Source organism: Anolis carolinensis, unplaced genomic scaffold (genome assembly GCF_035594765.1).
Source record: "Anolis carolinensis isolate JA03-04 unplaced genomic scaffold, rAnoCar3.1.pri scaffold_7, whole genome shotgun sequence".
NCBI lineage: Eukaryota > Metazoa > Chordata > Lepidosauria > Squamata > Dactyloidae > Anolis > Anolis carolinensis.
The window spans coordinates 2,883,669-2,898,523 of NW_026943818.1; the positions used below are offsets into that span (position 1 = coordinate 2,883,669).

The window sequence follows — 14,855 nt, forward strand, 5'->3', positions numbered from 1 at the left end:
CTGTTTCACCATTGCCTCACCACTAGCTACTTTCAGTGGGACACTGGATTCTATGAACAGAAGGATGGAGTGGCCATGGGGAGCCCTCTCAGCCCAGTAGTAGCAAATTTCTATATGGAATCCTTTGAAAAACAGGCCCTAGAAACAGCACCAAAAAAGCCAACTGTTTGGTTCAGATACGTAGATGACACCTTTACCATTTGGAGCCATGGAAAGGAAGAACTCAGCAAGTTCCTGGACCATCTTAACAGCATCCACCCAAACATCCAATTCACCATGGAAAAAGAAAAGGAAGGAAAACTGCCATTTCTAGATGTTCTGGTCATCCGTAAACCCAATCAACAATTGGGCCACACAGTTTACAGAAAACCTACACACACAGATAGATACCTTCATAAAAACTCCAACCATCACCCAAATCAAAAAAGGAGCACAATCAAAGCCCTGACAGACCGTGCTCAAAGAATCTGCGAACCTCACCTCCTCCAAGGTGAACTCAACCACCTAAACTGGGCTCTACAGGCCAATGGATACTCCACCACAGACATCAGAAGAGCTGCAAGGCCAAGAGCAAGCCATGAGAGTCAAGACAAAGATCCACCCAGAGGAAAGGTGTTCTTACCATACATCAAGGGAACCACTGACCGCATAGGGAAGCTGATGAAGAAGCACAACCTACAAACTATCTACAGACCCACAAAGAAAATCCAACAAATGCTACGGTCAGCGAAGGACAAGAGGGATCCTCTCTCCTCTGCAGGAGTCTACCGGATACCATGCAGCTGTGGACAAGTATACATAGGGACCACCAAACGCAGCGCCCAAACAAGAGTCAAAGAACATATAAAAGGCACTGCAGACTAATTCAACCAGAGAAATCAGCCATAGCAGAGCATTTGATGAACCAGCCTGGACACAGGATATTATTTGAGAACACAAAAATGCTGGACCATTCCAACAACTATCATGTCAGATTACACAGAGAAGCCATTGAAATCCACAAACATGTGGACAACTTCAACAGAAAGGAAGAAACCATGAAAATGAACAAAATCTGGCTACCAGTATTACAAAACTCCAAAATCAAAACAGTAGATGGGAACCAACACTCTGAGGGCTTGACTGAACAAAGGATGCCCCCAGGCAAGAGACAAAACATTTCCAATGCTAATTAGGGTGATTAACTGAAACATTAATGCTGGCTCCCAGTGACAAAGGACACTTGCCACACCCTGGACTCTACACAGATATATATTCTTTCCTTTCCTTACTTAAGTTTATCCATACCTCACAACCTCTGAGGATGCCTGCCATAGATGTGGGCGAAACGTCAGGAGAGAATACTTCTGGAACATGGCCACACAGCCCGAAAGACATACAACAACCCTGAGACCCCACTTGGTTACCTCACTATCCCACTGCGCCTTGGTAGTAGTCCTAACAATGCAAAACCAAGCACACAAACACACACAGGCTGCTAGAATGAGTGTGTATGTGAGAGCATCACACCTTAGAAGTGTGGCCTTTGCTGTTTCTAAAGGGCAGGGTTCCAAGTCAAAGTAAAGCAAAGCCCCTCTGGGCCCCCTCACCTGAGAGGAAGGCATTCTCCTCTTCCTGGTGGATGACAACCAAGTTCTCCCCAGACTCCTGGCACAGCGCCTGGGCCTCTCTCCAGGACCTCCACTCCCGGAAAGAGGGGAAGTGGAACGCGTAGCAGTGAGAGCGGAAGCGCACCTTTCGGACAGAGCCGGGAAAGGCATCTAGGGAAGGAAACAGGTGAAAAGGGAGGGAGACTTAAGGTGCCACATAGAGCATGGGATGGTCTGACAGAAAGGAAGAAAGGGCAAGGATGTAAACAATTGCTCTTGTGAGAATGTGGGGCTTACCCTTGCCTCTCATACCTTTCACGGGCATCTCGCAGATGAAGGTGCTCTTGGTACTGCAGTCCCAGTCTCTCCATTGACCCATGTAGATGCCCACAAGCTGCACACAGCGCTCCTTTTTGGGATGGCCCAGCAGCCAGTTACTGGCATGGAATAAAACTCAAGAGGTGAACTGTGTTTCTGACCTGGCACACACCCAAGCCATCTGCCAGGTCCCCTTGGCTTCACTCACCTGTACCAGTTCTTTGATGCTGGCGTCCCATCCACCCAGGTGAGCTGGGCGCTCGCCTCCTGCCAGGCCAGCCCTATCCAATAAGGCGAACCTTGGCCCCCGAGTCTGGCGATGAGGTCCGTCAGGAACATCTGCTCCAAGGCATCGGAAGAGCAGCTTCAGACATGCGGAAGGGCTTCCTCCAAGCCCCAAATAAGCATCTGACAGGACTGTTTCTCAGACTTGTTCTCGGCAAGGGCCAGGAAACATATAGGGCAGGGGTCCCCAAACTTTTTAAATAGGAGGCCGGTTCACGATCCTTCGGACCGTTGGAGGGCCGGACTATAGTTGGCCACCGAGCCAATTAATAACAACAACAACAACAACAACAACAACAACAATAAAGAGGGTTGGACGAGACCCTTTGGGCCATTGAGTCCAATCCCCTTCTGCCTTTGTTATGGTTGAGCCTTCGGGCTCCGGTAATAGAAGAAGGGGTCATAAGACTCCTCGAGAGTCAGACTCTTTCGAGGAGCGTGAAAGAAAACGGCTCCGGGATTTGTTTACAGACCCGACAGATGAGGACTCATTTGAGGGTTTTTCTGAGGGTTTGGAGGAAGAGATGGCCAGCTCGGAGGAGGACGACATGGAATGGACTCGTGTGAAGGAGGATTTGGGTGTTGGGGAAACAGGCAATGAAAGCATGGGAGGTGATTGGCGGGTTGCAGGATCAGACCCATGGACTGGCTGGAGGGATGGAGCGGGATCCACAGCTGGGGATGCTGTGGGGCGTAGTCAAAGGTGCTTAAGCTCTGATGTGGATGATGATGTTGGGGCACCTGGAATTGGGATGGCAGCTGACAGCGATGATGAGCTTGAACTGGGATAAATTGGGGTTTGGGACCAATGTCTAATTGCGTTGGGCAAGGTAATCTGGACGGACGCTTGGGCTTTTGTTGGGGAACTTCCTGAAGACGGGTGTGATTCGTTACTGGACACCTTGGACCTCCGTCGTCTTTTTGACGGGCAATATCTACTCGCACTGGATTGACGCTGGACTGACTGACTTCGATTCCGGATTATCCCTTCTGCTGGCTATCGGTGAGACCTTTGGATTTCCTAGACGACTACGCTTGGCTATTGACCTCTGGACCGGATTGGGACCCTGCTGACTGCCGTTACCCTGACTGCTGTGCCTGGACCTGGATATCGTTGGCCGCTGAACCTTAAACTGAATCCTGACTACGACCACGCTTTTCGTTCGCTGCAGGAAGGAATAAACAAGCCTGGTTTATTCTCCTGCTGTTTCTGAGTAGCAGAGAGGAATCTGCTACCAGTCTGTTGTTTACATTCTGACTCCTGTTGATCCTCTTTTGTTTGCATTGTTTGCCAGGCTGAAGTAAGCACCTTTGATTTAATCAGGATTATACTTCTGTTTAACCCGGTTTATCCCTTTGAACCGTTTAAGCTCAAACTGAGCTGTTTTTTGTTACTTATCACACTGAAGTCAAGTGTTTGCCCTGTTCTTTGTTTCCTACGTGTGTTTTTAGTTCTGTAACCTCAATAAACTGAGTTTTGTTTTACTCGCTGGCGTTCTGTCTGTGACAGCCTTTGTGCGCCAAAAGCACAAGCAAAGCACCCCTGACAGATGGCCACCCAGCCTCAATGTTAATAATAATAATAATAATAATAATAATAATAATAATGGTCCCGATGGTGATGGGCACATTGGGTGCCGTGCCAAAAGATCTCAGCCGGCATTTGGAAACAATAGACATTGACAAAATTACGATCTGCCAGCTGCAAAAGGCCACCCTGCCGGGATCTGCGCGCATCATCCGAAAATACATCACACAGTCCTAGACACTTGGGAAGTGTTCGACTTGTGATTTTGTGATATGAAATCCAGCATATCTATCTTGTTTGCTGTGTCATAATAATAATAATAGTAATAATAATAAAGAGGGTTGGAAGAGACCCCTTGGGCCATTTAATCCAACTCCTTCTGCCTTTGTGCACCAAAAGCACAAGCAAAGCATCCCTGACAGATGGCCACCCAGCCTCAATGTTTAATAATAATAATAATAATGGTTGTAAGAGAAAAAGAGACCCCTTGGGTCATTTAGCCCAACCCCCTTGTGCCGTGGGGGCCGGATAAATAGCTTTGATGGGCCGCATCTGGCCCCCGGGCCTTAGTTTGGGGACCCCTGATATAGGGAATGTGGTTGGGAGGGGGAAAGGCATGGGAAGAACGAAGGGACAACCTGGGAGCCTGCCAAGCAGGTAATAATCAGCACATGATTTGGAAGGACGAATCATGCACAGGTTGGGGTTTTGGTGCCAAAAGGGAAAAGAGGGGCTGCAGGAGGCGGTCTCAGTCAGGCCAGATGTCAACCCTCAGATAGGCAATATGTCCCAGTATGAGATAGCTGGAAGGAAGAGTCACCATTTACCTGCTTATTGTGGTCCTTGATGACAACAAGCTGTGCCCTCTGGTCCTGGCAGAAGACCCTGGCTTCATCCCATGAAAGAGCAGGCGCAGGCGGGAGGAAGAGGCAAAGTTCCTCCCTGTACGGGACCCACCTCGAGGGGCATGGCGCCAGCACTGCTGGGAAAGTAAAGGGGCCACCTCTTCAGGTGCCTTCGATGCCCACAAAGTGTGGCCTCTCATGCCTTACAGACAGCAGCCCTTAAAGCTGCCCCACCCCAAGAAAATAATCCAGGGCCTCACACAACTGCACCCTGGCACCCTGAACAATGGAAAACAGATGAGGGCCATGAAATAAACTTCTGTCAGGGGTATTTTGATTGTGCTTTTCCTGCATGGCAGGGGGCTGGGCTAAGGAAGCAAAGGACAATCATGCAAGACAATGGGAGCATCTGTTAGATCAGGGGTGTCAAACGCATTTTCATGGAGGGCCATATCAACCTTATGGTTGCCTTCAAAAGGCTGTGAGATAATTGGCCGTCTGCAAGGACATTGCCCAGGGGATGCCTGGATGTTTGATGTTTTTACCATCTTTGTGGGAGGTTTATCTCATGTCTCCACATGGGGAGTTGGAGCTGACAGAGGGAGCTCATCCAAGCTCTCCCCGGATTCAAACTGACAACCTTCAGGTCAGCAACCCAACCTTCAAGTCAGCAGTCCTACGAGCACCGGGGGCACCTAGTTCAAAGAGATATCTAGGTACAGTAGAGTCTCACTTATCCAACATAAACAGGCCGGCAGAACATTGGATAAGCAAATAAGGATTAAGGAAAAGCCTATTAAATGTCAAATTGGGTTATGATTTTACAAATCAAGCACCAAAACATCATGTTTAACAAATTTGACAGAAAAAGTAGTTCAATACGCAGTAATGCTACGTAGTAATTACTGTATTTACGAATTTAGTACCAAAGCATCACAATGTATTGAAAACATTGACTACAAAAATATTGACTACTAAAAGGCAGACTGCGTTGGATAATCCAGAATGTTGGCTAAGCCAATGTTGGATAAGTGAGAATCTACTGTACATCAGTTTAACAGCTGAGAAACCTAACTGCCTTACACGAATGCCATTTTCCCAAAAGGTTATGACTTCTAACAAGATCATGCCTCTCTAAAGATCATAATTTCTCCAAAAGGTTATGGAGATTTCAATTTTCCAAAATATTCTCTCACCAGAATTTGCCATGAGCCACATCAGTGCCGCCTGGACTACCTTCCGGTGCAGTTCTCCAGGCATCGCAGCCAATGCCATGATCCTGAAAAAGCAGCCGCCAACACCAGCACAGGCCTAAAATTAATATACCGTATATACTCAAGTATAAGCCAACCTGAATATAAGCCGAGGCGCCTAATTTTACCACAAGAAAACTGGGAAAACATTGACTCAAGTATAAGCCGAGGGTGGTAAATTTCAGAAATAAAAATAGATACCAATAAAATTACATTAACGGAGGCATTGGTAGGTTAAATGTTTTTGAATATTTACATAAAACTCTAATTTAAGATAAGACCCTCCAACTCTGATTGAATCATTATTCTCATCTTCTTCCATGTAAATGCCCTTATGTACCCTTTTAATAATAATAGGGTAAAATAATAAATGTAACAATAGGGTAAAACAATAAATGTAATAACAATAATAATATCAGGGTGAAATAATAAATGTATTAATAATAATAAAAATAGAGTAAAATAAATGTAATAGTGACAATAATCATAGAGTAAAACAATAAATGTAATAACAATAATAATATCAGGGTGAAATAATAAATGTATTAATAATAATAAAAACAGAGTAAAGTAAATGCAATAGTAACAATAATCATATGTCAACTCTACTATTCTATGATTCTATGATATGTGTGCAAGCGTTTAATGAATGAATTCAGTTAGCGTTGACATGGATTGGATTAAGGCTCTTGCACAAGGTCTGATGGATGATTGGCATATATATATATTCGGCGTTGCACTATGTTATATCTTTTATATATTGTACTTTATTATGTTATTTAACTATTTTAACTGTTTTATTATTTTATTGTATTATGATATACTGGGAGTGATCCTGCCAGTTGTGTAAGCCGCCCTGAATCCCCTCGGGGGAGAAGGGCGGGATAGAAATATCGGAAATAAATAAATAAAATAAATAATAAATGTAATAATACCAATAATAATAAGAGAAAAATAATAAACGTGTCATATATACTCGAGTATAAGACGACCAGGACCCTCACTCGAGTGTAAGCCGAGGGGGGCTTTTTCGGTCCTAAAAAAGGGCTGAAAAACTGGGTTTATACTCAAGTATATACAGTAATCCAGTTCAGACATATTGATGCTACTATTTAAGCCAAAGGCCCCATCTACACTGTCCTATAATCCAGAACATCAAAGCAGATAATCCACATGATCTGCTTTGAACTGGATTATGAGTCTACACTAAGCACGGGCCAATTTAGGCCTTCCTTTCAGGTTTGTTTGCTGTGTCATAATAATAATAATAATAGTATCAGTGTCCAGTGGCCCTTCTAGTAGTAGTAATAGTATTAGTAGTAGTTGTTGTAATAATAATAATAATAATAATAATAATAATATAAATGTTTGCACAATGGCACATTGACCATTCTGATGATGATGATGATGATGATGATAATAATAATAATATCAGTGTCCAGTGGCCCTTCTAGTAGTAGTTGTAATAATAATAATAATAATAATAATAATAATAATAATAATAATAATATCAATGTTTGCACATTGACACATTGACCATTATGATAATAATAATAATAATAATAATAATAAGACACCATTGATTATAAGACGCACCCCGCTCCCTGGATTCGAACTGCCAACCTTTCAGTCAGCAAGTTCAGCAGCTCAGCGGTTTAACCCGCTGCGCCACCAGGGGCTCATTCATACATATATATATATATATACACACATACATATATTAAATGCAACGTCAATACACAAAGTCAATACAGCAATTAAATACATCACACAGGAAAGAAAAGGGCCTGAGGCTGTTAGGAATGGTGGGAGTTGGAGTCCAAAACACCTGGAAGGAAGGCCCAAGTTGGCCCGTGCCTTTTCTACATATTTCCTCATATCCCAAATTAGTAAAAAAAAAATCATTATACTTATGTCTTAGAAGTTTATTTGTGTGGCACGGCCTTCTTTTACCCGCTGAGGAAGATCGCAATGGCGGCGCCCAATTCCTGACTGGGGTTGCCGTGGCAACCGGCACTACTCCTACGCAGGCCTGGCTTTTGAGCAATCTTGCACTAGGCCCAAGCGGGGCCTGTCCTTCATTAACGCCCTTTCAAACCAAACAAATAATAATAATAATTAATAATAATAGTCTGAGGAAAAAGAGGATAAAATGATGATTAACAAAGCCATTCTCCTCCATTATGCCTTCCCTCTTGTCCCTCCATTTAGACACAAATTCTAGATTTTCCTTTTCTCGAAACTATGGCTTCAGAAGAAACCAATTTATAAAGACGGTACTGTTTTTCGCAGTGGAAAAATAAATAGGTTAATTTTTCTTCTTCTTCTTCCTGAAGCAGAACCCCAACAAGGCTGGAAACTTGCCTCGGCGGTTTTGCCGGCGGGGAGTTGGCGCCTCACCTATTTGACAGCCATTATAATTTTTATTTAATTTTTTTTGGGATATGACCACAAGTGAATGCCTTCTTTATATCACTCTGACAATGGCCGTATTGACTCGCAGGCCTAGCATTAAGCCGGAGGGGAGTAACAAAAACCAGCTTTAAGGGAGGGTAAGGCCGCAGCCTTCGCTGTATTGACTTTGTGTATTGACGTTGTGTTTAATATATGTATGCATATATATATGTATATGTGTGTGTGTGTGTGTGTGTGTGTATATATATATATGTATATGTGTATATATATATATATATATATATATATATATATATATATATATATGAATGAGCCCCTGGTGGCGCAGCGGGTTAAACTGCTGAGCTGCTGAACTTGCTGACCGAAAGGTTGGCAGTTCGAATCCAGGGAGCGGGGTGCGTCTTATAATCAATGGTGTCTTATTATTATTATTATTATTATTATTATTATTATTATCAGAATGGTCAATGTGCCAATGTGCAAACATTGATATTATTCTTATTCTTATTATTACTACTACTACTACTACTATTACTACTACAGCAGGGCCACTGGATATTGATATTATAAATATTATTATTATTACAACAACAACAACTACTACTACTACTACTACTACTACTAGAAGGGCCACTGGACACTGATATTATTATTACTATTATTATTATTATTATCAGAATGATCAATGTGCCAATGTGCAAACATTGATATTATTATTATTATTATTATTACAACTACTACTACTATTACTACTACTAGAAGGGCCACTGGACACTGATATTATTATTATTATTATTATTATTATTATTATCAGAATGGTCAATGTGCCAATGTGCAAACATTGATATTATTATTATTATTATTATTATTACTACTACTACTACAACTACTAATACTATTACTACTACTAGAAGGGCCCCTGACATTGATATTATTATTATTATTATTATTATTATTATTATCAGAATGGTCAATGTGCCAATGTGCAAACATTGATATTATTATTATTATTATTATTATTATTATTATTATTATTATTATTACAACTACTACTATTACTATTACTACTACTAGAAGGGCCACTGGACATTGATATTATTATTATTATTATTATTATCATCATCAGAATGGTCAATGTGCCAATGTGCAAACATTGATATTATTATTATTACAACAACAACTACTACTACTATTACTACTACTAGAAGGGCCACTGGAGATTGATATTATTATTATTATTATTATTATTATTATTATTATTATTAATGCGTGCAGATCCCAGTAGGGTGGCCTTTTGCAGTTGGCAGATCGTGATTTTGTCAATGTCAACATCTTCATAAAGGGTGCCAACATCTTCATAATCATTATTATTATTATTATTATTATTATTATTATTATTATTATTATTACCAGAATGGTCAATATGCCAATGTGCAAACATTCTTGTATTCTTGTTCCTTCTTATATTCTAGGTTGTTGTGATTGTTTCTTATGGTCTTCACTGTTTTACGAGTTGTACAAGTCTTTAATTTTGTTTAATAATGTGTGTATTGTGTTGCTTGTAATGTATGTTGCTGTTTTTATGCTTGTAAACCTCCCTGAGTCCCTTCAGGGAGAGAGGGCGGTATATTAATAATAATAATAATAATAATAATAATAATAATAATAATAATAATAATAGTTTTATTTATTACCCTCCACTTCTTACGTATGGTCACCTTACGTATCCTGTTGGCCAGACCATCAGTGGCCAAAGTTTCAACATCAAAGTCGAAGAGAAAGCCACATCAAGGGGATGCAGGGAGAAAACAGGCTGGGAGGGTAACCATGTTTTAAAAAACAACACGCAGAAACACATGAGAGAGGTCCAATCGGCAAAGGATTGCCCTCAGGGATATGACCTGCTTAGAAGAGTTTATCTACATCTCCAAACGAGTAGAGATCGGACATGAATGCAGATGGGACCATCCAACCCAGGCCTTGCATCCCCAGCATCAGGCCTGTAACAAAGTGTAAATTTTTTAGTTTGCAGATGTCATGTTTGATTGCATTTTAAAAGGGTCATTATTTCAGTTACTTTGCACTCATGAGTTGGTTGCCAACTGCCATTTTGGTGGAGAAGTGCAGGTTTGAAAAAGAAGCAGTTAGTCTGTGCCCTGATGAGGTACAGTGAAGACTGATCCTCAGTTAAAGGGATCAGGGAGACTCAAATACTTATTTTTGAGTCAATTTAAAATAAGTTTGGTGACTTATTTTAAGGTAGTCTGTCTCCTGATGAGGAACAGATAATCTGTGATTGTAATTCACAGGGTGACTGCAGTTGAGAGCAATAAAGAAAGAAGTGACATTTTAAGAAGTTTGAAACACCACATTCTAGCCTTGCAACTGTTAACCAAAGTGCCTCTGAAGAGAAGGTTACTGTAACCATTAAGCTTTGTACCAGAATAAACGTGTTACTGTTCTTTTAAACATCTCAGCTTCTGTCATATATATTACCATCAAAAACAAACAAGAAGAAAGAAGAAAAACAAAATTTGAAAGGTCTCCTCTCTAAGTAGCTAGTGGCTATATCGTCCCATAGTGGTGGCAAGCGTGGATAATCCCCCTTTACATCTGGTGGCCGCGTTATAAACATCTTTACACTGGTAGCAGTGGTTATAATATAATAATATAATTAAATAAACATCCAACATCTCTTCTCCGCAAGGCCCATTGAAGATGTCCAGGGAAGACAACCTCAGCATTGCACCGCCATTGGGTCCATTGCTGCAAAGAGTGGCGGCAGAAAACCCGTACAAATCTCGCACTTCTCAGCCTCAGAGTCAGCTGTGGAAGGTGGCGGTGGTCCCGCAGCAGAGGCAGTGGTTGCAGCAGTCGCTCTCTGGGAAAGCGGGCCGGGGCAGGGCCTCGTGGCACAGGCCGCCCGGCTGCCGGGTGACCGGCTCCTCCTTGGCAGAAGCGGCCTTGGCCTTGGTCCTCCCGGAGCCGTGCGGGGGGTGCTCCTTCTCATTCTTGACCGCCAGGAAGGCCGCCAGGTCCAGGTCCAGCATGGCCACCCCTCCGCGGGGGGTGGGGGTGCTCTGCCGGCACTGCGGACACGGGATCCACCACTGTTCGTTGGCCGGAGCGTTGAGGCGCCGGAGGCAGGCCTGGCAGAAGGTGTGACCACAGTAGAGGCGGCGGGGCAGCCGGGCCGAGAGGTCGTAGGAGCCGAAGCAGACGATGCAGTCCACGCGGTGGCTGCTGCGAGCCACGGCCGAGGAGCGGAGTGTCCCCGGACTCTGGTCGGACACCTCGCTGCTTCCGGGCATTCTAAAGCGGGCAGAGAGAGGCAAAGAGAGTGACCGTTCAGCCTTGCCAACCGTATAGCCCTTGATGACCAGAATAGGTCCATTGTGGCACAAAATCGGGCCCATCCATTGAGCACTGAACACTGACATCCATCCCAGCCACTCAGGTATCCTTCAAATTTGGGCATCTCTGCCACAAACATCCTGCCTTCTGCTGAATCATCTTCAGAACTGATTGATGTACCAGGATGTCAGCCTGGACATCCGTTTCATGCATTTGAATGGAGCACAACACCCAGGAGCCAAAAATAAGACATCCCCTGAAAATAAGACCTAGTAGAGGTTTTGCTGAATTGCTAAATATAAGAGGTAAAGGTAAAGGTTTCCCCTGATGTTAAGTCCAGTCGTGACCAACTCTGAGGGTTGGTGCTCATCTCCATTTCTAAGCCGAAGAGCCGGCATTGTCCGTAGACACCTCCAAGGTCATGTGGCCATTGGCATGACTGCATGGAGCGCCCTTACCTTCCCACCAGAGCAGTACCTATTGATCTACTCACATTGGCATGTTTTCGAACTGCTAGGTTGGCAGGAGCTGGGGCTAACGGCGGGCGCTCATTCCGCTCCCGGGATTTGAACCTGAGACCTTTCGATCTGCAAGTTCAGCAGCTCAGCGCTTTAACACACTTTGCCACTGGGGCTCCATAATATAAGAACTCCCCTGAAAATAAGACCTAGCAATGTAAATACAATAGACAGGGAAATAATGGAAGGAAAAAGTCTTGATAGGATCCAAAGTTTGTCTGGTTATGCTGGTTTGTGATGACAACTACAGTACAGCATACAATAAATGTTCATCAATGTTCAACAATAAATGTGAATTCTTCTTCATGGAAAAATAAGTCATCCCCTGAAAATAAGACCTAGTGCAGTGATGGCCAACCTATGACACGCGTGTCAGCACTGACACGCCTAGCCATTTTTGCTGACACGCTGCTGCACGCAGATTGATTGGATGACTATGTCTTTTGTGGCCAAATTCAGTGTGATTTGGTCCAGTGGTTTTGTTGTTTACTCCATGGGAATTATGCACATTACATTATCATTATATCATTCTATTATTATTCTATTATTATTGTAGTATATTATCCTATTATTACTATTATATTATTATATTATTATTCATTATTCATAACTACATTGAAACTAGAATAGAGAGAAATCAGCATGGAAACTGCAAGAGGTACCATAGATGGTTGTACATGGAAATAAGGGTAGTACATAGTTTTTGATTTATTAAATACAGTTATATATTACAACTAGCTGTGCCCGGCCACGCGTTGCTGTGACAAAGTGGTGGTGGTATTGATTAAAAATTGTTGTGTAATTTTTATTTGACGTTATTTGCAATTTTTTATTAATTTTATTGTAAGTTATATTTTTATTTATTATATTGTATTATTTTTAGTTATTTTCTGTTATTATAGTATTTTATTGTATTAATTTTTAGTGTATTTTATTATTTTTATTGGGTTGCTAGGAGACCAAGTTGGAGGAGCTTAGCCTTCTAACTGGCAGCAATTGGATAAAAGCAATTATTCCTCTCTCTCTAATTAGGACTTTATTTTTCTTTTCTTTTTGTTGTATCAACCTAGAGGCGTGGATGATGGGTTGTGTTGTCAAATTTCGAGGTTGGGGGGCCTGTAGTTTTGTGGGTTGCCGTGATGCCATCACTCTTTTATATATATAGATTATACATTTTTGTTATTTAAACTATACATGTTGCGAAATTATGGGTTTTTTTCTCAAAGTGACACACCACCCAAGTCATGCTAGGTTTTTTTTTTTTTGGTGAATTTTGACACACCAAGCTCAAAAGGTGGCCCATCATTGCTCTAGTGCATCTTTGGGAGCCAAAATTAATATAAGACACTGTCTTATTTTCGGGGAAACAGGGTAGTTTCATCACCTGCAGCTACAATGGAAATCATCCTTTGCAAGTGGGTTTAGCAGCTTGGATTTCACTGAGGGCCTAGCAACTCCCTTGAATGAAGGGAACGTAAACAAACCCTGGGGAGCTCCTTTGGCCTCGGCGTTCTCTTGAGGACCACAGCCTGAATTCCTGGTCAGGGTGGTCCAAACGTGGGCCTTGGTGGGGAGACATCCCACGGAACCAGGTGCCGCTCCCGCCTGCCCTTCCCACCGGGCCTGTGGCTGGAACACATGCAAATACCTGGCGAGGGGAAACCTACATTTCCTGGTCCTGCTGCATCCTCGGCAGCCCTGTTCATGGGTGCACCTCCTGGGGGATTCCGGCACCCCGTCCTTGGGGTCGGGTGGCCCCGTGGGGTTCCTCACTTGCCTCCCACACACCTGCCTCCCGTTGCCTCCCCTTCCAGCCGGCGATCACCGCCAGCGGGGTTCACGTTTCAGAGACAGTTGTGCCATTGTATCTGCCGCAGGAGGCCAGCCTGGACAGATAGGGTTACTGTTGCCCCGGATGACAATCGCCGCAGAAACACAGGCAGAGGCAGAGGCACCTGCTCTCCGTTCCTGGGCAGCAGTCTGCCCTGGTTTCATTCGCAAAATAGGTCCCCGAAGGCCATAGAAACTACTCCCATATCATAGGAACCTGGAGTTGGAAGACCATTCAGTCTAACCCTCGTGGAGGAAAACACCCTCCAAACCCTCCTGGCAGAGGGCCACCTATAGAATCCTGGAGTTGGAAGACATCACAAGGGCCATTCAGTCTAACCCTCAAATCCTCCCAGTAGAAGGCCATGCACCCTCTGCTTATTGCTACTACTACTACTACTAATTATAATAATTTATTTTCCTGACATTTGACTCCGTGCAAAGGGTTAAACCAGTGATTCCCAAAGTGTGCGCTACCGCCCCCTGGTGGGCGCTGCAGCAATCCAGGGGGGTGGTGATAACCACAGGTGCATTTGGGGGCGGGGCCAGGGGAGGGGCATGGCTTCTTCCCAAGAGCCCGAGACAGGGCTGAGAGTCTAGACCTCCCTTGAGGCGCTTGTTGGGACACAGGGAAGGGGGCGGGGCCTCCTTCCAAGAGCCTGAGACAGGGCTGAGTCTCTATGCCTCTCCTGAGAGGCCTTTTAGGACTAAAGGGCGGGGCTAGGGGTGGGGGCGGGGCCTCTACCCAAGTGCGCGAGACAGGGCTGAGCCTCTATATTTCTCCTGAGAGGCCTTTTAGGACTAAAGGGCAGGGCTGGGCCTCTTCCCAAAAGCCTGAGACAGGGCTGAGCCTCTATATCTCTCCTGAGAGGCCTTTTAGGACTAAAGGGCGGGCCTGGGCCTCTTCCCAAGAGCGCGAG

The 14,855-nt window shown here is 43.7% G+C and overlaps 2 protein-coding genes across 3 annotated transcripts in view; both read right to left on the reverse strand.

Moving 5' to 3' along the window:
* LOC103281621 (uncharacterized) overlaps positions 1–7,296 on the reverse strand; it is a 37,699-nt gene extending 30,403 nt beyond the window's left edge. The window contains exons 1-5 of one of the 2 annotated variants that reach the window (XM_062959094.1): positions 5,762–7,296; positions 4,548–4,699; positions 2,116–2,246; positions 1,902–2,026; positions 1,590–1,760 (exon numbers count right to left, since the gene is read on the reverse strand). In XM_062959094.1, the coding sequence (XP_062815164.1) occupies positions 1,590–1,760; positions 1,902–2,026; positions 2,116–2,246; positions 4,548–4,699; positions 5,762–5,840 (658 nt within the window). In that variant the 5' untranslated portion in view covers positions 5,841–7,296. Of the gene's footprint in view, positions 1–1,589; positions 1,761–1,901; positions 2,027–2,115; positions 2,247–4,547; positions 4,703–5,761 lie in introns of both variants that reach the window. The other variant, XM_062959093.1, reaches the window with a different exon arrangement.
* A 3,586-nt stretch (positions 7,297–10,882) lies between these two features.
* rnf224 (ring finger protein 224) lies at positions 10,883–14,621 on the reverse strand. The gene has a single exon (XM_062959138.1). It carries the CDS (start codon positions 11,671–11,673, stop codon positions 11,056–11,058), a length of 618 nt encoding a protein of 205 aa, XP_062815208.1. The 5' UTR covers positions 11,674–14,621; the 3' UTR covers positions 10,883–11,055.
* Between the last annotated feature and the right edge of the window lie 234 nt (positions 14,622–14,855).